General features: G+C 37.0%; 1 protein-coding gene and 1 long non-coding RNA gene across 2 annotated transcripts; one reads left to right on the top strand and one right to left on the bottom strand.

Annotated features, from left to right (window-relative positions):
• Window positions 1-353: 353 nt before the first annotated feature.
• Window positions 354-2,715, top strand: LOC110465637. Its single transcript, XR_002464633.1, has 3 exons — window positions 354-453; window positions 1,562-1,665; window positions 2,043-2,715. It is a non-coding gene; the product is annotated as an uncharacterized LOC110465637 (long non-coding RNA).
• Window positions 2,716-5,846: 3,131 nt separating this feature from the next.
• On the bottom strand, window positions 5,847-16,576 carry LOC110465629. The gene is made up of 8 exons (XM_021521584.1): window positions 16,383-16,576; window positions 14,637-16,023; window positions 14,031-14,200; window positions 12,024-12,191; window positions 10,540-10,678; window positions 10,052-10,168; window positions 9,289-9,480; window positions 5,847-8,095 (listed from the first exon to the last, which is right to left on the bottom strand). Exons 2-8 carry the CDS (start codon window positions 15,994-15,996, stop codon window positions 7,197-7,199), a joined length of 3,045 nt encoding a protein of 1,014 aa, XP_021377259.1. The 5' UTR covers window positions 15,997-16,023; window positions 16,383-16,576; the 3' UTR covers window positions 5,847-7,196.
• Window positions 16,577-24,246: the final 7,670 nt, after the last annotated feature.

The following is a 24,246-nucleotide window of genomic DNA, read 5'->3' as shown; positions in this document are numbered from 1 at the left end:
ACTACTGGGTAATTACAGGTGTTAGGTACCTGTGTACTACTGCGTAACAAGTTCCAGGACATATGTACTCATTGTTGATGTAATTACAGGTGTTATGTACCTGTGTACTACTGGGTAACAAGCTCCAGGACATATGTACTCATTGTTGATGTAATTGCAGGTGTTATGTACCTGTGTCCTACTGGGTGACAAGCTCCAGGACATATGTACTCATTGTTGATGTAATTACTGGTGTTAGGTACCTGTGTACTACTGGGTAACAAGCTCCAGGACATATGTACTCATTGTTGATGTAATTACAGGTGTTATGTACTACTGGGTAACAAGCTCCAGGACATATGTACTCACTGTTGATGTAATTATAGGTGACATGTACCTGTGTACTACTGGGTAACAAGCTCCAGGACATATGTACTCACCTCCAGAAGACCCTCACACCGAAAAAGAAGTTTGGTAAATATAAATACATACTCTGTATTCATGTTCAAACGAATACAGGCCAATAGGACCTTGTATTCTGTCAGAAGTGTTTTTCAGCTCCAAGGAGTATATATCCAGTCAATATTGGAAACAGACTGTTAAATTCTTAAAACTTTACCCAGTCAATACTTGACTTCACATGCAGCTAGGATAATATTTAAAGTCCTTATAAAAGTCAGCTTAGGCCTCATTGTATATATTGAGTCAACACTAAAATGATGCTAGGGATGATGGAGTAAAAGCGGGAATGTTTGTATTCAAACTCATCACGGTGTGCTAATGTTTGCTTTGACATTAGTTCTGAAATATATATATTCAATTTATTTATTATCTGTAAAGAAATATTAGGTGCAGATATGTTCACGCTTACTTACTCAACGCAAAAAAAATTCAAATAGTTCCGCTCTACAAAATCTCCCACTTCTGCGGTATTCAGTAAAGTTTCTTGTATTCAGTCAGTTCTGAAAGTAGGTAACTAGGGCTTTATTTTCAGTCAATACTTCATTAAACTTCACACTGACCTTTAGAGCTCTATTGATACTGAACTTTCTATTAACAAGTATGGAAATCTGAATATGGCTTGCAGGCCACTGTACAAAGCCAAATTCTAAAGACCATACCCAGATATTAAACATCTCTACTACTTCAGTGGTCCTGTTTGTAATATCATTAAAATTTGTTTTAAAAGACAAGTGCAACTTTTCTGAAGAGATAAAACCATAGCTTCTGCAATGTTTGTCTAGCTGCCACAAAGTAGTGGAATCGAAGCGAGACTAAGGTGTTGCGACAGCTGTGACAACATTAAGTTTTCACGTCTTAGGTATCTTAGGTAGTACATCTCAACCCATGCATCAAATGCTGGATGCTGCCTACCTTTCATGGTCCATTGACTTTGTCAGCATCGCCATCAACATTAAGTTTTTGCGTATAAGTTAGTTTCTCTGATATGTGCATTGATGGTCAAAGCAGCGCACACAGGCAAGACATATCAATCCGAATTGCTTAAGGGTGAAATTTATGAACTGATATTATAAGAGTTGCTATTGAATGTGGTTATACCTGTTTTTGTGGTTGTTTATAGGTGAGCAGTACAACTCAGACTCAGTGTGTTGTGTCAGTCCAATAACAAACAGATGTGGAGTCTCGGGTCTCTACATCCGCTTCATGACCACCAACACAACTGCTGTAAGTAAATAATCTATATTAATCAATTATGGACTTTCGTTGAGGTGACAATGTGGTAACATGGACCTAAGATAGAGATATTGACTGAAGCAGAGTACCATACTTTTGTTATGGTATCCATGTTTTCTGTTGGTTATTCATTGTAACAGCCAAGAAATAAAGGAGGACAACTGTTGCGATATAAACCTGGGATTGTTCAGAGGTTCTGCAACATCGAACAATTGGTCAGTTGCCTGCTCGCATATGTTACAATAGAGTCAGAGATATCTTGTTTAGCAACTTCAGCCTTGACTCTGAGAAGATCGTAAACATTTGAAGGATGTAACATGTTCAGAAGCAATTCTGTTCCAGAACCTTACACCAATGTTTGTTTGTAGGCGTATGCTGTGATCAGTGACATAGTTCGCCCACTGTTACCTATACTTGGAGCGGACCCCTTCCACAACAAATATTGACCTGCAGCTACCCCTGACTGTTTGCACATATCGACTGCCATGTTTTACTCTTTACAAATAATTTGTATGGACAAGAACCCATTTCATCAGGATAAAGAAATCAAAACACGTCCCTGTCCATGGGGACTTTTAAGACTAGGAACAAGAACCTGCAGGATAACATCAGGACACACACCAAATACTTGACCACGTCTTTTATACCTGCTTTGAGTGATTTAGTACAGCACCCTCATGGTTCATTGTACGGCCGACACCGAAACAGACCTACTTGTGATTCATAAGATTTATATGCAAATTACATTTTACATTATTTTCTAATATAAGTTCTGTGAGAACTTTTGTCAGAATTGAAAGCTAGGTTAGATGTTGAATCGATCTAGCTTCCCTGTATATTTACATCCCTACAAGTGAAGCTAAGAATTCATTTTGCATTAGTCAAAATATCTTTATGTGAAATTGTGCCTGTTTTTGTGGTACAATTTGTATATGACAAATGTTATATTCTTCCTTAAAATGTTTTCACATTTCATGTCAAATTGTTAAAGACTTGATTCATTTATGTATATCAAATGAAATGTTATTAAATGATATTATATATATGCTTTATTTTAAAACTTTGTGTTTGCTTTAAAAGGAGGACTCCTTTTTTTCGCAGAGGGTTGAAAAGTACTCTTAATAATGTGCACGTTTTGTCAGTTTCCTATTTCTTGATTGCTAGTTAGATAAACTCACTGTACATATCGTAAATGTTCATATAACCTTTGCAACCACAAGTCAACACACAGTGAAAGATTCATATTATTCTCGTCCTCAAAAATTCCAGAGGTCACGCTTACTTACATTCTCTGCAACCCTGGGATTTTTAAGTAGCACGTACTTCGAGTTAGTTTCCCGTACAGAACCTCTATAGGTCCACTCCACTGGTCTTGATTGTTGAATAGCACCAAACGTGAAGTCCGCTTTCAATCAGTGCTCTAAAGTTATATATTGTACAGAGCCTTAAATTTCCTCAAGACAAATTTCTGGGATGTAGAGACCGTAAGTGAGCATATCCGCTGTTAGTTTGAGGTTGTTAAACAGTAGTGTTTTTTAGAAGGGGGGATTTTGTACATCCTCCCATGAATTTCAATATTCTGCTTTTATCACGCTATCAAAACCCTCTCACCATTAAATCTGGAGAAAACACTGCATTATATGGAGGCTCTCTGACAATCATGGAACAAGACATAACAAATGATAAAAATCCCCTGGCATGCGGATGAAGATTTTACATCTAGCTCTATATGAAGGGCATGCAAATTGTCCGAGGTATTCTCATACTTCACTACATGAAGCTTAACAAAAATCTTTTCAGAAACAAATTATTTGAGGTATTGTCATACTTGACCAATATTTCATTTTGATCAAAATCCATGTAGGAATAAATTTGCTAGAGCGTTGACAAAAAGTCTATAAATAGTAATGGTGATGATCTTCAAGGTATTCCCATGCATGACCAATATATGAAGTTTTATTAAAATCCCTCCAGGAATAAAGTTGCTAAAGCTATGACAAAATATGAACCTAGGTACAAAGGAATGTATGAATAGAATGCTATATGCCCTCCCTGATGTTGTTATGGGGATAATTACCGGCCTGTGATGAATATCAATTGATGGGACAGGACAATTAGCCTACATCTAGATCTAGATTTATACAATGAATTCTAGCATTGTCTAGAATTGTAACAAAACAATAACCAGAACTGCTATACAGAGGCTAACTAAGATACACCCCTTGCATCCCACAATTAGCATAAAGGGAATATCTGACCTCCATTAAAAAGAGTTGAAATGAAAAAAAAATATACCTGAATGCACACCATAAGGGGGAAGTTATCATATCTGTGGAGGTTGAAATCAGTGCAGGAACAGTTGCCCGGGCAAGATTTTGCAGACGACAGAAGATCAGGTTCTGATTATATAACGGTATGCAATGAAATGAAAACAATGTGTTGTATCTGTAAAATAGTTTTAATAATTTAAAGTCACAAGGCACAGACAGCTGTGACAGAATTTATCAACATACATACAGAGTATGTATATACATAACAACAAAGGAGTATGTTTTATACATGTTTTACATAACACCTGAGTATCACACAAATCTTAACAAGATTCACTCAACACAACATACATAGGATGAAGTAACACAAGTAGTGTTATATTGTTGACACTGAGTACAGAGATCGTATAGCTAATATTGATAATGTAGGGGAGGTTGAACTGGACAACACCGAGAGATACACTTTTGATATAACATGGTGATGGTACATACCAGGTAACATTCCTGATATTACATACCTACTACATCAATCAATGGAATATATTACCATCAAAATAACATGTCTACTGCAAGGTAAAAATCTGAAACTGATTTTTTCATAAAAACAACAAAAATATAGGTTTAAGTTTAAACCTCTCCTTTAACACCATGTTTTGTAAATAAGAATGTAGACAAAGAAAGAAAGTGGATTATTGCTAAGAAAAGCATGCTTCTCTGTATGATGTGACCTTGTCTCAGTCTAATTATATCACAGATGATTTTGTACGTCAAACTTAGTCAACACCAAATATTGTCTACAGTGTGTACACTTCATTTGTTTTTGAAATCTTCCTACACATCTATACAAAAATAATAAAACCTGGTCATGATTCACATTGAACTGAAGCTTAAGACATTAACAGAATACAGATGCACTTACTAGTTGTCTCTTTCAGCTGTTCCTAACAATCAGCCGACGTCTGAACAAAACCCTGATCTAACTCTGGCAAAGCATTCAAGTAGGAAAAACTGACCAATCTCTAGACTGATACCTGTCCTATGAAGAATATAAAGTAGTGACACCTGACTTCAAAGCCTGTCAATTTTACCGGTATGCTGCTGCACAATTATTTTGATGTACATCAAAGGATCAACAAGTCTAATCGTGTAATCTGCAAGGTGGTGCTATAGAGCCTTCAGTTTTGGCAGGACATGTTCCAGGGGTGTAGAGTGAGCGTAACCCACCCAGGGGTGTAGAGTGAGTGTAACCCACCCAGGGGTGTAGAGTGAGTGTAACCCACCCAGGGGTGTAGAGTGAGTGTAACCTATGGAACTCTGAGGATGGTAATCAACTGGATAGCTGCCTTCTTCTATTGGGTGCAGGTGCTGTCCTACTTACTATATAGCTACAGGACACAATATTTGATTGGACACTATACTTTTTCAGTGTTAGCACAAAAATCAGTATAAAGCCAAGGTGTGCCCCTTGGAAAATTGAGTACTGTAAATCTGCTTTAATATCACAATTGTTATCTGCTATTGAGTCAATAACCAAGTTTTGTTTCTTGTTGCATATTTATGCCTTGGGTATTGGGTACTAAGATAAACGAGAAACATAATTTGCAGTTACCTTAGAAAGGGGAGCAGGAAATGACGATTTCAGTAGTGTAGAAGGAGAAGTATATCCCAAGGATACACTGGTCACCATCATGTAATGTTGACAGTCCTGTGATCTGTGCTTCATCTATTAAGGCCCTTTCCCAGAGGAACATTTTTCTTCTCGGGGAGGTAAAGTCACCTCTATAGCTAGACAACACTGTAAGAGATCAGGGCCCGTATTCATGAAACCGTTCTCATGCTCAAGCATGGATATTGTGCTCAAGTCTAATTTCTTGTTCCAGTTAAAAGTTATTTAAAAATCTTCTTTTGCTTGAGCATGAGAACGGTTTCATGAATACGGGCCCAGTTCTCCAGAGAAAGGGTCATAATAGATTTAGATGAATGGCCTGTCCACAAAGTGCCTTATTGTCTGAAGTTTTATACAATATCATACTAGATCTTTCAAGAATTAAACAAAGAGCAACAAGATGTAAATGAATGGTACAGTGTTATCTGTTCAGTGTTGAATGTGCCCAAGGATGAATCTCACAACAAATGTGCTGTATACAACGTGATGTGATCAGAATCTAATCATGAATGAACTATACTATATATGGTATATATTTAAATCTTTATCTGATATACAATTATTGAATAAAACTTAGTGCATCTAAATAAATCTTGTATGACAAGTTTAACTGGATGGGTAAAAAGAAAAAAAATACTCACTTACATTTCTAGGTCTGCTGTCAGATGTTTTTTTGGGGGTTATAAACAGAAAAATGCTTGAATTTCAGACTTTTTTGTGTGTATAGTTGTATTTAAACATAAACCTCATTAAGTGAATTGTTCCCATAAACTCCATAAAACCTGGAATGATTGTGTATGTTTTAATAGATAACGTGGACAATTTTCAGATTACTATAAGATTGTACTGGGTCTGAAAATTTTGCATTATATGAGTTTTTTCCATATAATTTGGAGTGTTCAATATTGTTACCATAAAAATACTCAGAGACTATAGCTATAAAGCTATAGGAAAGACGGCACACATACCAGGCCAAGACCTACTACATTTATCAAACAAGGCATTTCTGTGGCATGCTATAGACAGAAAACTTAAAAAAACATTTACAGATGAACAAGATCATTCTCCCATCACATCTCAAACATGATTTTTACACCCTAACAATTTTTGACCTATGTCATGATATTTTCAAAGAAAAGTGTAGCTGAAATACCTGAATCAGCTGTCCGCTATAGGAGAATGACTAAATCAGCTGTTTCGTGGGAGGACTTAACTGAATCAGCTGTTCCCTAGGAAGACCTGTCTGAATCAGCTGTTCACATGCTCGAATTAGTAATTCTTTAGTAAGGTATGCCTGAATCAGCTTATCCCTAGAATAACATACTGAATCAGCTGTTACCTATGAAGACATGCCTGAATCAGCTGTTCACATGCTCGAATTAGTAATTCTTTAGTAAGGTATGCCTGAATCAGCTGATCCCTAGGATAACATACTGAATCAGCTGATCCCTAGGATAACATACTGAATCAGCTATTTCTATGAAGACATGTCTGAACCAGCTATTTCTAGGAAGACATGTCTGAACCAGCTTTTTCTAGGAAGACATGCTGGTATTGAAGTAATTCCCTAAGAGGACGTGCCTGAATCAGCTATTACTCAAAGGACTCTGGTCCTGTTCCCCAACACTCCAATTTAAGCTTGAAATGTCTACTGGAAGTCCATCTTCCATCATATTAGTGTCAATAGGAAACTCAGCCAAAAATTTTGAAAGACTTTGGTTATGATCTCCTCCCCCAAAGTCTGTTCCTGGATCACAACGCAGGGGAGTTTGAGAAAAGGAGAAGTTCAAATCTAACACTGAAGAATTAGGAGGAGTTCGGTTTTGGCCAAGTGACAACTTCTTTGCACAGCGGATATCTGGAGATATCAAAAAGCCCTTAGATTCAGAATCAGAATCCTTCAAGCAGTCCAAGAAACTTGAGTCCAGTAGCCCGCTACTCCTGAGTGGTGTTAGACCAATTATAGGGGAGGGCATTTGTGGAGAGGGAAAGCCACAGACTTTTAGAGGTGTGGATGTAGACACAGTGGTACTGCCACTGGAGGGTAACACAGATGTTAAAGGATCCTCCTGCTCAAGATTTTCCAAATCTTCCTCAGAACTCTCAGCCATAAGCTCTCGCTCTTTTGGCACAAGTTTCTGTTTCCTTCGTGCTTTACCCTTACGAGACGGTGGTGTGGTGCGCATGTAAATTTTAGGTTTTGGAAGACCTGCTCGCAACTTGGCTTTCTTGGCACCCGTTTGTCCCTGTGAGGAATGGATACACTTTGAATCTCCCAGTCGAGTTGTATCACTGTCATCACTTGTACTATTGTTCTGTGAATCAATCCACGCCTGACGTACGATACTGATGGAGTGCTTGGGAGATGGTGTAGATGTGGAGACCTCCTTGGGGGCTATGGCAGAGTAACGCTGTTTCTTCTTGAGGCGTGTACACAATGGCTTCTCCTCAATGTTTTGCACCAATGGAGAAAGTAATGGGGACCCTGTCAAAAACAGAATAAAAATAAAATTAAATTAACATGCTTTTGCATCATATAAAAATGGAATACAGGCATAAAAAAATACATGAAATATACCTTTTTATAAAACAAATCTGACAGGTGGAAATGAATAAAATAGGTTGCAACCTTATTTAATACTCAATATGGTGCACCTGGCCGTAGGAAAAAACTAAAAAACTTATTACTTCATATATCATCTACCATATCAATTTGATGCTCCCATATCAGACGGAGGCCCCAAGGGCTGATACGAGTTGAGGGATGAAAATTAATGTATAGCTTCAAATTTTGTTTTAATCAACATGATCCATATATGGTCATCACACCTCATGTGATAAGGGTTTTGTATGACAGACAGAAATTTTATTGACCAATATATGGTTTTGTACAACTCCTTATTTCAACGTTTAAGGTTAACAATCTTAAAGAAACAGCAAGTCAATGATATCTTTGTGATGTCACTTCGGTTGTAATATATGCAACACAATGCTCCCTGCCAAATGCAGCACTTTTTCAATGATTTTCTTACAATCCATCTTGCTTTATGATCAACTAGAACATACTTAATGATCAATTAGAAAATGACCTTTTAGGGGGTGAAATAACAGGGTCCACTTGTATAAAACATCTCAACTCTTTGAGATTTCCTCAAGTCTAAGAGTTCCCATAGACAATACATTGCTTGAGATTTTCCTTAACTTTGAGATGTTTTATACAAGTGGGCCCTGGACCTCAATCCAAGAGGAAAGATTTCAAAGTTTCCAAACATAAGCCTTGCCACTGAGCTGAGATTTGCCATCTTAAAACCCCAAAGGGGAGAAAGACGATTATTTTTCTCTCGTAGTGCTAGCCTCGAAATGTGCAATGCATTGTTGATGTGATGTCATACAGCTGAATCTCCAAGTCTAGAATATCTCACACCAAGAAAAGTGAGTACAAATATGTCCAGGGTAAGACACCCCATTGTAACTACTTTATCATGTCAAACAACTCTATCTTATACAACTATGATAATAGTAAAGGAACTCTTACCTGTTTGTGCATAAAAGATCAGAAAAATTACACTGAGAAGGTATGTTCTGCATGCAAGTTCTTTAATGTCTTGCACTACAGAAATACCCCTACCTTTATAAGGAGTTCACGCCTAATATCTGGATCCACCCATCAATACCTACCTGGGTTTGAGTGTTGTGAGAGGCTCTGCCCGGACTTAGGCAGCTGGATGAGCATTGGTTGGCCCTGGGAGGTGGACGGAATTTGGATGCCCTGCTGGAGGCCCTGGCCCATGTTCTGTATAGGGATGAGTGCGTAGGTCTGCAGAGGGGTTTGAGACACTGCCATTGGTCGGGGTAGGATTGGCTGGGGACCTGAAGACATCACATGTACATTTACTAATATGTAATTATACAGTGTCTGACAGAACAATTTTCTGTTTTCATTTGAATGATTTTATATATGTAAAGAAAATATCAAGAACCTTGCATACCTTTCTCTTTTGTACTAGGACCTTCAGAACTAATATTAACTGTCAGATATGGTCTTAAGACATCTTTAAAAATGATGAATAAATGATCTATACATTTATTTCCATTGATAATTGTATTTTATTTTTGATGTTATGATTGGGTCAATCAAAGAAATTATGACGGCAAATCAGTATTATAAACACAACTTGATCATTTTTTGTGTCTACCTTAGTAATGACAAGTAGTTCAGATCACAGTTCAGTGGTTTAGAAGGTATCCATGAAAGTTCTGGGATCAAGAGCAATCTAGACAAAGTCTAAATGTGAAGGTTGCCTAGTGGTTCAATGACAGACACATAGAGGTTTTCAAATGAATTCCCAGTTAATAGTTATGATTTTTATGAAATGTGCTTTAGCAAAGTATTTTTTTAATGAAGATAATAAAAGTCATCCACAAAATCTTTATTTGTTACCTTTCTTAGACCTGTCTCCTAGTACAGTATTAGGCGGTAATGCCACTTTGAGTCCGTGTGATTGCTGCAAAAACGTTGGTAGGCTCACAGGAAGCATGGTTCCAATACCCAGTGGACCTGCACATAGAACAGATAAATATTCAGTGTTTACCCACATAGTTTGATCTTATTTATCAGTATATAGTGTTGTACTTTATTAGGGTTCACATGATACACTCACAGTATGATGCATCCTTACACCTCTCTTAAAATTTATCATGTATCTCAACATATCCTGCAAGCCGTTGTCATTTGCAAAGTTGTGATGTTTTCAGAATAAAGGCACCTACGAGCTGTCTCCCTAGTGAGTGTATGAAAAATTAACTTTTCCCTTCCCCCAAAAAGGTATACATCTGTGAAGTGTGACAACTCAACCCTATAGCTACACATGCAGTAGTAACGGGGACAACTCTAATCTCATCCATAGGTACAGGAAAGGGAAGTGTTACCTTTCCTCAGTCCATCTTTGGCAGGAACTGATTTGGACTTCTCTGGACAGTCATCACGTATTGTCCAGTGAGAGCCATGCTTTTTAGATTTTTCCCTCTCAAATATACTGTACAATGACAGGTTGTGTCGTATGGAGTTCTGAAACAAAACATTAGAAATAAATACCAATGCAAATAACTGTTTTTCTTGAGTTTAAAAATAAATAAATAACAGGTCATTGGTCTTTAATCAGAATTATCTTCTGAAGAAATAATTTGCAAGTTTTAGGGACAATAACCCGATGATTTAAATAGAACAAAATTTGTAGGAAATTTACACCTGTAAATAGTACAATTGCAGATGGTTCTATGACTAGAACCTGTGTGAGTGTAGAAAGCCAATAAAAGCATCCTGATCAGGTTTCTATTTTACAAAACATCTTTAATAACTAAACAATACTGAGCATTTGCGAAACTGGGGCCTATAAAGGCCATGTGGATTCATAAAACTGTTCTCATGCTCAAACCCAGATTCTGTGCTTCAGCTCAATTTCTGATTTAAGCAAGAAAAAATATTTGTTAATATTATTTAATTTTGACTTTTTGTAGGTACTTAGCTATATAGCCTTAACCTGAGCTGATAACCATTCCCATGTTTAAGTGGTGTTGATCCAATCTGATTAAAATTATATGTTACATGGCTTCGTTAACTTGGTACTGCGCCTGAACATCTGAGTGTGCCGCGGTCAGGGTCACATTTATAAATACTCATTAAACTTTGACCAATCAGAGACCCTCTTTCAAAAGGGCGCTCAGAGTTGTAACAAATATGGCGGACATTGATGAGAATGATGCCAAAGTTCTGAAGTTATTTGAGATTGATCGTCTGAAACCCGAACAGAAAAAGATATTCGAAGCTTTATTAGAGAAGAAAGACTGTATGGCGGTGTTGCCTACGCAATTATTACCCAATGGGTACGTTTTCCTTGGTGTCGTAGAAACGTCGGTTTCTGTCGCCATATTTGCTTTGGAAAACTAATCTGTTCGATACCCCTCGCTATTTATCTATCAACCATGATATTCCGATTGGCTGGCAAATGCCAGCCTAAAGGTCACTTGAATGTGACCCTGACCGCGGCACATTCAGATGTTCAGGCGGAGACCTGTAACAGATGATTTTAATCAGATTGGCGTTGATCATTTGTGAGTTTAAAAAGGGGATTAGGAACAGAACTGGAGTTTTAGCATGATAAAGGAATTTGTGCTCCGATTCTTTGCTCAAGCTTAATTTCTCGTTCTGGTGATAAATTAACAAAACTTCAGTTTGTCAATGTTTTGAAAGAATTTTCAAGAGACATAAAATCGAATACCATTTTCGATATATATAGACTTAACTTTTTGACCTTGTCATGTGACTTATGTAAGTTACAAGAATGTTGGTTTGAGCACAGATTCCATGTTAAAGCGTAAAACAATTTCAAATATCGGCCTAGGCTGATACCAACCTTCCAGCCAGGTTTGGCGGTGTGTTTATAGTAGGGAAAGGTGTCCTCTATCCAATGACAAATCTCCCTCAGGGTCATACGCTTGTCCTCTCGTGAATTCAGACCCATCTGTATCAGCGTCATGTACGAAAATGGTGGTCTTTTGTGACGACCACACTCCCTGGCAATCTGCATATGTTGAAAGCATTGATATAATAATATTAAGTTTTGTTCATATCTTTCCATCAGCTCTCTCATACATACAGTATTTGTGTGTAATTGAGAATAACTCGGAGATCCTTTCATGAATGTGTGTTAAACCTACAGTTTATTCAAAGTTAACCAATTTTCTCCCCATGCCATTTAGCTGATAGTGATATTTATAGACTTATTAAGAAGCCGTAATACCTTGCCTTTATAATTAATTCTATTTTTTTATTACAAGAATTGCCACAAATTAAATCACCAGGCTGACCCAGAAGCAGTGTCCTTTGATGAATCTAGGAGTGGTTCTTTTTCCGTTCTTTAGGCAGCATGGGTACGAAGTTAGAATTTAGTTTGGGATAGAGATGCGACAAGATTTCAAAACTTTGTACCTCATTTGTCAATTCTATCAATTTGAAAAGTTTCTCATCATCTTGTCACTATTACTGTGGACTATCTTTTGTATCAGTTCTCACAAAAATGACAAAATATACCTTCTGCCATCAATTAAAATAAACACAGTCAATTTAGTTAAAACACTTTTGTAAACATTGGTTCTTTCATTCAGCCAAGGGAATGACCGGTCACCCAGAATTATGGAAAATGTTGGCAGAAGTATTATTATTTTAATATTTTGTTGGTGTGTGCAGATGAGGAATAGTTAATGTATAAAATCCCAACAAACTAAATATGTACCATAAAATTGAAATTGGTATACTGTAAAAGCATAGTATTTCGTTGGGGATTTAATTTTGTTTATTTCATGGTTTTAAGAAAACCACAAAAAATAATTCAAACGAAATTTTAAGCACACGAAATTATAAACTTAACGAAAATATGAAATTAACTATTACTTTAATTACAAGCCATGCTGTATTTACATTTAGACACAGGTCATAATAAACAGTGTAATTATCGTCACAGGCACAAGCGTTATATTTGTAACACGGTGACATCGCTCTTTGTATGTAAACTATAGAGCATGACAGATTTGACTGATACCCATTGAGGGAGTGTATCTCGCCCGTTCTTACCTGTACCTCGCAAGTCGTGCGGTGAAATCAACTTGTATAGAAACTAAAAACACACTTAATATTCCCTTTAAAAAAATAATCAACGAAAAGGCTGTATAGTGTAAATAAAGCAGTCGTTGTCAGTTGTTTACGACAATAACGTTAACTTTGGATCGATTTCCAGCACCATGCTGTCTGGGCGGCATGCCCCGATTTTTAAACTTTTTCAACAGAGACACAGGGAAATAAACTTCTTATGCAACAGACAAACTATTGCTCAAATGATTTTCTCACACGTCTTCCTTCTGGAGTAATATTAACATTAAAATCGGCATGATTTTCTCACACGATGTGTCAAGGTAACCATGAACATTTATTAAATGCATGCTCGTTTTTTTTATCAGAATTTGCGTTATAAAATGTCGGTAGGCCTAATGATTTCCAATGTATATAACTATTAACTACCACACATGTTTGTTTAGACTAAATTATATGACCATCGAGCGATGTTTTCCACTGACTTGGGTGAGGCGAGGTGCGATGTACGGTTATCCAAACCTATTGTCTTATAGTCTAGGTGTCAAACAGAAAAAAATTATTGGGTTTGAAAATATTGATTCCACAAAATATAATCCCCACAAATTTGTCAAAAAAACCACGAAATTTAACCCCAACGAAAATATATGCTTTAACAGTAGTCTTAATAAATTTATTATAAAATAAATAACTTAATAAGTGTTTACATGCTCAAGTAGCCTGACAGTTCCAACTTTACAAGTGTAAGACATTTGGTGACAAGTTCTTTACCCACCTTCTCTACATCTGAGGTACTGAGGCATCGCCACTGTAACGGGTTGGACGCCACACCTTTGGGTGTCTCAACAAGAGTAGGGACTGGCTTAGGACTGCTCTGTACCGACTCATTGATGCCTTGGATACCTTTCAGCCAGTGCATGTTGGTGAGGGAATTATTTAGACAGTCTGGAAACAACAAGGTAAAGGTCACAAAACATTAAGTACGGGAACAGCTGCGACATGTAGATAGCATTAACAGATTTGAATCTTAAATATATACTCTTCAGTAACTATGAATGTGTGCTCATAGGTCTAACCACTAATTTTTCTGTCAGACAATTATCAGTGTACCACATGAAGTAATGTTTTCTGTAATAATGTAAAGAGCTAGAGTCCTATATTTAATACTTCTGAATTAATTTGCTGTGGATCAGGAAACAGAACTTGGACAACAGAAAATTAAAGTGACATAATGCACTTGTGTACATTACATACTAACAAAACATACATAACGGGAACAAGAAATCAGACTTGAATCCATGCTCGAACATGAGAATGGTTTCATGAATATGGACCCTGGTATACAGTTCAATTAATCCAAAGTAAAAGTGGAATACTTTACCTGGTGTATTGCTCATGTCTGGAGACAAAGGGTCAGTCAAGTGATGAGGTGTGGTTGGTCGAGATCGGTCACACTCCATCTTGACCACGGCTTGTTGTTCCTTGATGTTGATGTGAATAACCACCTCCCCAGCTTGTGGATCAGGTGGCTCCGGAAGTTCTTGTTTTATACCTTTTTCAGTGATTGTCATTTTTGTATTTGTTTTTGGTATTTGACTTAAGTTGGGTAACACAATATTCATAGATTTGAGGCATTTTGCTGCAGAAGCCTTACTGGTCAGGGAATGCATTGATGTTTTGGCTTGCATCAACTTCTGAATGGTATCAGTTGTATTTGGAAAAGAAGAAGCTCCTGTGGATGTGTTTATGCCAGACACAGATATGGATTTAGTTTCAACAGGAGTAGAACTGGATAGGGGCTTTCCCAAATCATGTTGGATATTTGAAAGGACTGGTGAAACTCCAGCTGGTGACTGAAAGAAAGCTGTTCCTTGCAGATTACAAGCTAATGAGGACACAGGCGAGGCTATAGAGCAGTTAGAGGCCACCCGACTGGATACAACAGCACTGTTTTTGCTGACACCTAATGTTCTGGTTGGACCAGGGGAGATGAGAATAACTTGTCTGGCAGCATTGTTTGGACTTGGTGATGCTAAATCTGAAGGGGTTGGACTGGTGAGCCAACTAGAGCCTCCAGCTGACTGGTACCCTGATGATGCAGAGAGATCAATGTTGCAGGAAGGAGTATATGTAGTTCTGGATACATTATAAGGACTCTTCATCTCTTGAGTATCATTGAGGTTTAAACCTTTATAATGTTGTTTGACAAAGTTTTCAATGTTCATGTTTGATTCTGAGTATCCTTCATCTGATGATTGAGCAACTGTTGAACATTCCTTTTCTTCAGATTCGTCTTTGAAAACATTAAATGACGATGCTGTACTGTCATACTCATCAAATCCTAAGTTTGAAAAGTTAATTTTTAAATGTTCTTTTATGTTGTTTCCAACATGTCCTTTGCATCGAGAAATGGTTTTGCTTTGAACTTTGAACTCCGCTGGGCAAAATTTATCAGGAGTGATGGTAGCATTTTCCCCTGACAATTTGTTTTTGTTTTCAGTCAGAACAAACTGAGGAGATGATTTTGTGGACTTTAAGAGCATTTCTGCTGTTGGTATCTGAGCTCTTGTTGCCTGTTGCGAGTGCTGGTTGACAATAAGAATGTAATTTGTTCCATCCTCCTGTACCACCCTCTGAGTCCCAAGTCCTAAGTCTAAGGTGGTTTTTTGTCTACCTCTGAAGACATCCACAGCAGTAGGCTGGGATCCATTATCTCTGTGAAAATCATGTTTCGTTTGCATTTGTGACTAAATTTTATACAGCATCACCTGAAAGACAATAATTATATCGTTTTATTTAGGACAATACATAGCATTACCGTACATATATTGTCACAAATACTACTATAATATACGGTACCATGTCTCGTTGTAAGCATATGTTTGGTCTAAAAGTATTGAGTGTAGCAAAGTGAAATGTCTGAAATTAGATTGTAAATTCCTAGAATAATATCTTTGCCTTCAGTTCAGTACAAATGTTGCGGGTGATTTTTTTCCTTTAATATAGAAGAATTGAAAACCGATCACAGTTATTAACTTTTTTACGATTTAGCCCCGAGAGTCAAAAAGAAAACAAACACCAAGGCTCGTCCCAGGGTCATTGATAATTTCTAAACCTTCAAACTCACCTGATAAATCCATACGAAAATTCCTACTGCTGCTTTCGTTATTTCGGTAACGCCTCGTTCAATCAGCATATCTTGGTACACTTAGTGAGTTATGTAGTTGTAAAACCAATACATGCAATAAAAACTAACAGAGAAATATGTGGCTTCGTATACTCAATAAGCATGCCCAAGCAGGCACGTCAACCATTTTTGAATTTTGAGGCTTGTGAGTAATTGACCAATAAAATCACTGGAAATGTGATCTCGTGAGATTTCCCGAACGCTCATCCCGAACATCTGTCTGTGACGTTCTAGTTCATTGGTCTGATCTAAATATCTATCCAATGAAATGTCTGTTTTCAAAAGTTCCATGGATTCATCATGGCGGCGAATGAAAACAAACTTTGGTAAATGAGTCTAGACAAGTCTTCGCGGCAGGTTTGTTGATATACATGTAGACGTCGTGTAGGCAGTTGAGCAAATAAATCACACTTCTGATCAACTTTCCCTTTATTGTAGAGAAAAAATAACTTGAAATGGCTGTTATCTGAGAGCTTTGAATGTGCAAATGGTCACAACATGAATGACAGCTACTGTATTGTATTGTTATCTAGGGTGTTCGTTATTGTTATGCCTTATTTAATTTATCACGCGATTGATCTGCAGCTCATTAATTGTGCTTGGAGACTGTGTCATATCCAACCTTTAAATAGAACACGCGAATTAAATATATTCATAACTATACGTGCTCGTGATTAGGCCTAGCTGCTAAGGCCTGTTACAGTTATTTCATCTTTGGCATCAGTAGACTGTACTGGTTCAGTGATATATAGCCGATATATAAGGTTGTACAGCGAGCAAGCGAATCTGTCTAAAATCATTGATCCTTTTTTTATGAATACTGATATAGGTTATCTGCATATATTAATGTTATAATAAGCAAACTATTTTTTCACAATATACATAATGTAAAGTTATGTATAATAAGCTTAAATGCATTCATTGTTTCGCCCCAAATCCCGTTCGCCCTAAGGGTTGTTTCGCCCCAAATCCTGTTCGCCCCGGGTTGTTTCGCCCTAATTTTTCTTTTTCTTTAAGTCATAAACATCATGTTAAAAGTTTTTTTTTTTTATCTTTCTCTCTTGAATCAAGATATAATTACGTGCCGGAAGGTGAAGAACGAACCTGTATATTCATCACCGAAGCCTACAACGGACATACTAATATCCAGAATATACTGTATATTACCATTTTCATTTCTTTACCTTAATTAAGTAATGTTGTTCTTTATAAAATGCACCTGTATATACTTTAACGTTAAAAATGTTTAAAACATGATATAAACAATTAAAAAGCACCCTGTCACGCCAGCCACTTTATATCAAACAAATTTCTCTAAGTACATAGATACGTATAGGAAATGGACATAGATTAGGTATAAATTGCGTATATACACATGAAGACTGAAACTACATACGTATATTAATTGCGTATAAGAATGAAAATAAATGAATACTTTCTCTAGAGACGTATACGAAATGTAAATAATTCCCCCAGTACATAGATACATATTTTAATTGTTAAGCAGATGTATACATTTTAATTATGAAATAAACGTTAGCAATTTACTTAGGGAATTATCAAAATACATTAAATATACTTGTATAATAATGTACTTACCAGTCTGGCAGGTTCTATGCTGCCAACGGTCACACACATCACATCAGATACCATCCTGTCTGCGTCTAACCACGGAGTCGTAAATTACGTTATGGATGATTTGTGCATTTTGTAACTTGTCATAAATAAGTCATTTCTCAATACTGTGTTATAATTCAACATTTGTAATGTTGAATTATAACACAGTATTGAGAAATGCTCTATTTATGACAAGTTACCTACTCAAAATTATCTACTCAAATATGCATATTAATTTTTATTGGTCGGTACTATCAAAACTTCTCAAAATGGACATATTCTCCAATTAGCAAAAAACAACACGAACGTGTGCAGAAATCAAGTAAAGAAAACATCGTCACACCGTGATGAGTATGCGTACAGCCGTACACTAGACTAAATGTGTTAACATGGAAAAATAATAATGTTGTATACCCCGCAATTTTTAAAATTACACCATTTTTGTTTCATTTCACTATTCTTACTTATTTCTAAAATTAAATTCAATATATGCTTTAATGTGTGTCGGCGTGAATGTACTTAAAACAACACAAACACATTTTATTTTAAATAAAACTGATTTTAATGATATGAAAGACTAAGAAGACTTAATTTGTGACTTAAAACAAATAAAAATGAAAAGAAAATACCTAACAATGTTTCGCCCTAAAAAAAATGTTTTAGGGCGAAACAACCTAGGGCAAACAGGATTTGGGGCGAAACAACCCGGAACCCATTCTATGGCACAGGGACCTGGTAATTTGAAACAGCTATATTTGGACCTAATTATATATATAAACTAACATACAGTGGAGCATATGCTCCCTGGCTTCCTGTCTATAATCAAGATGTCCGTTCCTGGGATCAAGACCTCATGGCCGAGATGATTTAATAAAAATCATGGTATAATATGACATTTTTGGCATGAATCTTTGCTATAAAGATCTTCTGCACTGGAGACTCAATGCAGAACACCATGGGGCTCATTACCTTATACAATCCTTGTTACATTATGTATTCCTATATTTTAACAAGCACTGAACAGAGCTTTTCGAATTATACAAGTTACATTAGTTCCCCTTGGTCCTTAATTAGTTGTGCATGTTCAGTTTTGGAGCAGATCATTAGTAAAAATGGCTGCAAGCAGTGGTTTTGTCAAAAGGAAGTGTCATAAGGATCCCTGTCCCATTGTACTATACATATATGGCGATCGTATATACAGTAGCCTCCCCTTAATTTAGTTTTTGATATTGGCACATAAGGCACTTATTCTATTAACAAGTAGTTCAGTAGCTAGAGCATTGATATCCAGGGTTCCAATCCTGGTCTAGCCCCACTGTGTTACACTCAAGAACATTGTTGTTGATTAATTTATATTTTGTTTATTTCGTCTTTAATTTTTTTCATAAAGTGCTGCCAGATATGGTTTCCTTTCAGAAATGATAAATCAAAGCAAAAGTCATGCCGAAAAAAAGCAGTTTCCAATGCATGGTAGTTATAGTTTTTGGCAGTGTTACAGGGATTCTTGAAAAAGAGGTACAGGGGCCTTGATAGCTCACCTGGTATTTTATCTTCAATTTAAAACAAACCTGCTGAATACCATACCAGTTTATCTATGGAGTACATTGTACATCTATAAGAAATACAAGCTGTGATAAGGACGAAATTCCTTTGGGTGGGCAAGACACCAATTGCAAGGATATGAGTGTATTCTTCAAGCTAAGCAATTTAATATATGATTATGCCATGGGTTGAGGGTCTCAACTGTTTCCATGTTATGAATCAGGGAGTTAGTCCCTAGGGGTGGATCGGGACCTACTGGCCAATCGTAGTACATGCAGCATGAATGTCTTTGCCTCTTAATGCCTAGCAAAATATATATTTGGTTAAAGAGTGGGGATCCTATCCAAGTTATGACCTAGTATCCTTATCAGAACCAACCCATAGGGTGGGATAGGACCCCAGAGCAAGTTCTGGTAGCATGAATGTATCTCTCTTTTAACTAGGTTGAGGAAGGGTATAAATGGATATAGAGTGGGGATCACAACCATTTCTAAAATACAACATCACTTCTTCAACCAGGCCCCACTCCTGTCTTCAGGGGCCAGTCTCTGTTTATACCAAATTGGGTTCATTTTGCCTAAGGATGCTATGTAAGTTATAACATAATTAGAGGTTCTTAAGAATTTTTAGATTTACCTCTTTTTCCCTATTAGGCCATGTCCTCTGCCCCAGGCGGGGCCGAACTATTAATACAATATTAAGTCCCTTGACCAAATGATGCTCTATATATAACACATTTGAACCTTCGGACCCGGTGAGCTAAAGATAGAGTGACTTTTGGGAGACATACTTAATGTGAAAAAATACATAATTTGTCTCGGAATGAGTTGGCTGTCTGAATCACTACTTTTTTTTATGTACCTGCATAGTATACACACAATCAAGTAATCATACCAGGTTAACTGTTAAATAACATTTGGATATTTTCTTGTAGAATGCCCCGAAAGCGTAAGAAGTCAAGCTGTGACAGGAAGCCGCAGTTAATATTTACAGAGAGCCCTGTCACTAACCAGCGCAATGTGCCAAGCCCTGTCTGTTGTGCCCTCCATCCACGCACTGCCCAGACTGTTCCTGTGGACCAGCTGGACAAATCCTCCTGGGTAATTCTTCATTACTATAATCTCAGTGTCTATAGAACATGAGGCTCTATCAATCTTACAGACTTACTACTGACGAAGCTAAGAACATGAGGCTCTATCACTGTTATAGACTTACTACTGACGAAGCTAACAACATGAGGCTCTATCACTGTTACAGACTTATTACTGACGAAGCTAAGAACATGAGGCTCTATCACTGTTACAGACTTACTACTGACGAAGCTAAGAACATGAGGCTCTATCACTGTTACAGACTTACTACTGACGAAGCTAAGAACATGAGGCTCTATCACTGTTACAGACTTACTACTGACGAAGCTAAGAACATGAGGCTCTATCACTGTTACAGACTTACTACTGACGAAGCTAAGAACATGAGGCTCTATCACTGTTACAGACTTACTACTGACGAAGCTAAGAACATGAGGCTCTATCACTGTTACAGACTTACTACTGACGAAGCTAAGAACATGAGGCTCTATCACTGTTACAGACTTACTACTGACGAAGCTAAGAACATGAGGCTCTATCACTGTTACAGACTTACTACTGACGAAGCTAAGAACATGAGGCTCTATCACTGTTACAGACTTACTACTGACGAAGCTAAGAACATGAGGCTCTATCACTGTTACAGACTTACTACTGACGAAGCTAAGAACATGAGGCTCTATCACTGTTACAGACTTACTACTGACGAAGCTAAGAACATGAGGCTCTATCACTGTTACAGACTTACTACTGACGAAGCTAAGAACATGAGGCTCTATCACTGTTACAGACTTACTACTGACGAAGCTAAGAACATGAGGCTCTATCACTGTTACAGACTTACTACTGACGAAGCTAAGAACATGAGGCTCTATCACTGTTACAGACTTACTACTGACGAAGCTAAGAACATGAGGCTCTATCACTGTTACAGACTTACTACTGACGAAGCTAAGAACATGAGGCTCTATCACTGTTACAGACTTACTACTGACGAAGCTAAGAACATGAGGCTCTATCACTGTTACAGACTTACTACTGACGAAGCTAAGAACATGAGGCTCTATCACTGTTACAGACTTACTACTGACGAAGCTAAGAACATGAGGCTCTATCACTGTTACAGACTTACTACTGACGAAGCTAAGAACATGAGGCTCTATCACTGTTACAGACTTACTACTGACGAAGCTAAGAACATGAGGCTCTATCACTGTTACAGACTTACTACTGACGAAGCTAAGAACATGAGGCTCTATCACTGTTACAGACTTACTACTGACGAAGCTAAGAACATGAGGCTCTATCACTGTTACAGACTTACTACTGACGAAGCTAAGAACATGAGGCTCTATCACTGTTACAGACTTACTACTGACGAAGCTAAGAACATGAGGCTCTATCACTGTTACAGACTTACTACTGACGAAGCTAAGAACATGAGGCTCTATCACTGTTACAGACTTACTACTGACGAAGCTAAGAACATGAGGCTCTATCACTGTTACAGACTTACTACTGACGAAGCTAAGAACATGAGGCTCTATCACTGTTACAGACTTACTACTGACGAAGCTAAGAACATGAGGCTCTATCACTGTTACAGACTTACTACTGACGAAGCTAAGAACATGAGGCTCTATCACTGTTACAGACTTACTACTGACGAAGCTAAGAACATGAGGCTCTATCACTGTTACAGACTTACTACTGACGAAGCTAAGAACATGAGGCTCTATCACTGTTACAGACTTACTACTGACGAAGCTAAGAACATGAGGCTCTATCACTGTTACAGACTTACTACTGACGAAGCTAAGAACATGAGGCTCTATCACTGTTACAGACTTACTACTGACGAAGCTAAGAACATGAGGCTCTATCACTGTTACAGACTTACTACTGACGAAGCTAAGAACATGAGGCTCTATCACTGTTACAGACTTACTACTGACGAAGCTAAGAACATGAGGCTCTATCACTGTTACAGACTTACTACTGACGAAGCTAAGAACATGAGGCTCTATCACTGTTACAGACTTACTACTGACGAAGCTAAGAACATGAGGCTCTATCACTGTTACAGACTTACTACTGACGAAGCTAAGAACATGAGGCTCTATCACTGTTACAGACTTACTACTGACGAAGCTAAGAACATGAGGCTCTATCACTGTTACAGACTTACTACTGACGAAGCTAAGAACATGAGGCTCTATCACTGTAACAGACTTACTACTGACGAAGCTAAGAACATGAGGCTCTATCACTCTTACACACTTACTACTGACGAAGCTAAGAACATGAGGCTCTATCACTCTTACACACTTACTACTGATGAAGCAAATTTGTTCACGTGTCTCCTGAACATGAAACTCTATCGCTCTTTATAGCCATTCTTCTGATTAAGCTATATTTGTGTCTCCTGAAACAAAACATCTATCACAAATTTTATCGATGTATGTTGGGTCTCAAGCATAATATTTATAATTGCAAAGGAATTAGACATGTCTTTCATGGAATTTCTATAGCTAGGGTATCCTTGAATTTATCTTAATCTACATGTACAAACAGTGTCATCACAAAACCTCTTTTAAATACTGGTATAAATATTTTCAAAATTCTATTTAATATCTCTGTACAGTATAAATGTTGATATTTATTTATCTAATATTTCCGTGATATTTTTGGCATTGAAGTGTCTCACTGTCTGTGCTGTTAATGCAAACAATAGTACTGGAACAGCCTGATGACACCTTATAATATATATATGTTGGAACAGCCTGATTACACCTTATTATATATAAATGTTGGAACAGCCTGATGACACCTTATTATATATATATAAATGTTGGAACAGCCTGATTACACCTTATTGTATATAAATGTTGGAACAGCCTGATTACACCTTATTGTATATAAATGTTGGAACAGCCTGATTACACCTTATTGTATATAAATGTTGGAACAGCCTGATTACACCTTATTATATATAAATGTTGGGACAGCCTGATGACTCCTTATTATATATAAATGTTGGAACAGGCTTATGACACCTTATTATATATAAATGTTAGAACAGCCTAATGACACTTTATTGTATATAAATGTTGGAACAGCCTGATTACACCTTATTGTATATAAATGTTGGAACAGCCTGATTACACCTTATTATATATAAATGTTGGGACAGCCTGATGACACCTTATTATATATATATAAATGTTGGAACAGTCTGATGACACCTTATTATATATAAATATTGGAACAGCCTAATGACTCCTTATTATATATAAATGTTGGAACAGACTAATGACACCTTATTATATATATATAAATGTTGGAACAGCCTGATGACGCCTTATTATATATAAATGTTGGAACAGTCTAATGACACCTTATTATATATATATAAATGTTGGAACAGTCTGATGACACCTTATTATATATAAATGTAGGAACAGCCTAATGACACCTTATTATATATAAATGTTGGAACAGACTAATGACACCTTATTATATATATATAAATGTTGGAACAGTCTGATGACACC

The sequence above is a fragment of the Mizuhopecten yessoensis genome, unplaced genomic scaffold (assembly GCF_002113885.1).
Source record: "Mizuhopecten yessoensis strain PY_sf001 unplaced genomic scaffold, ASM211388v2 scaffold1591, whole genome shotgun sequence".
NCBI lineage: Eukaryota > Metazoa > Mollusca > Bivalvia > Pectinida > Pectinidae > Mizuhopecten > Mizuhopecten yessoensis.
This window is presented reverse-complemented; position numbering and strand designations above follow the sequence as displayed.

Bases quoted from the DNA above. Each gene is read 5' to 3' on its own strand.
- LOC110465629 (XM_021521584.1), bottom strand. From the start codon at position 15,996: ATGCAAACGAAACATGATTTTCACAGAGATAATGGATCCCAGCCTACT. The intron at 10,169-10,539 runs GTAACACTTCCC...TTCTATGTGCAG, and splicing joins CAAAGATGGACTGAGGAAAG to GTCCACTGGGTATTGGAACC. The intron at 9,481-10,051 runs GTAACAAATAAA...TGATGTCTTCAG, and splicing joins AGGAGACAGGTCTAAGAAAG to GTCCCCAGCCAATCCTACCC.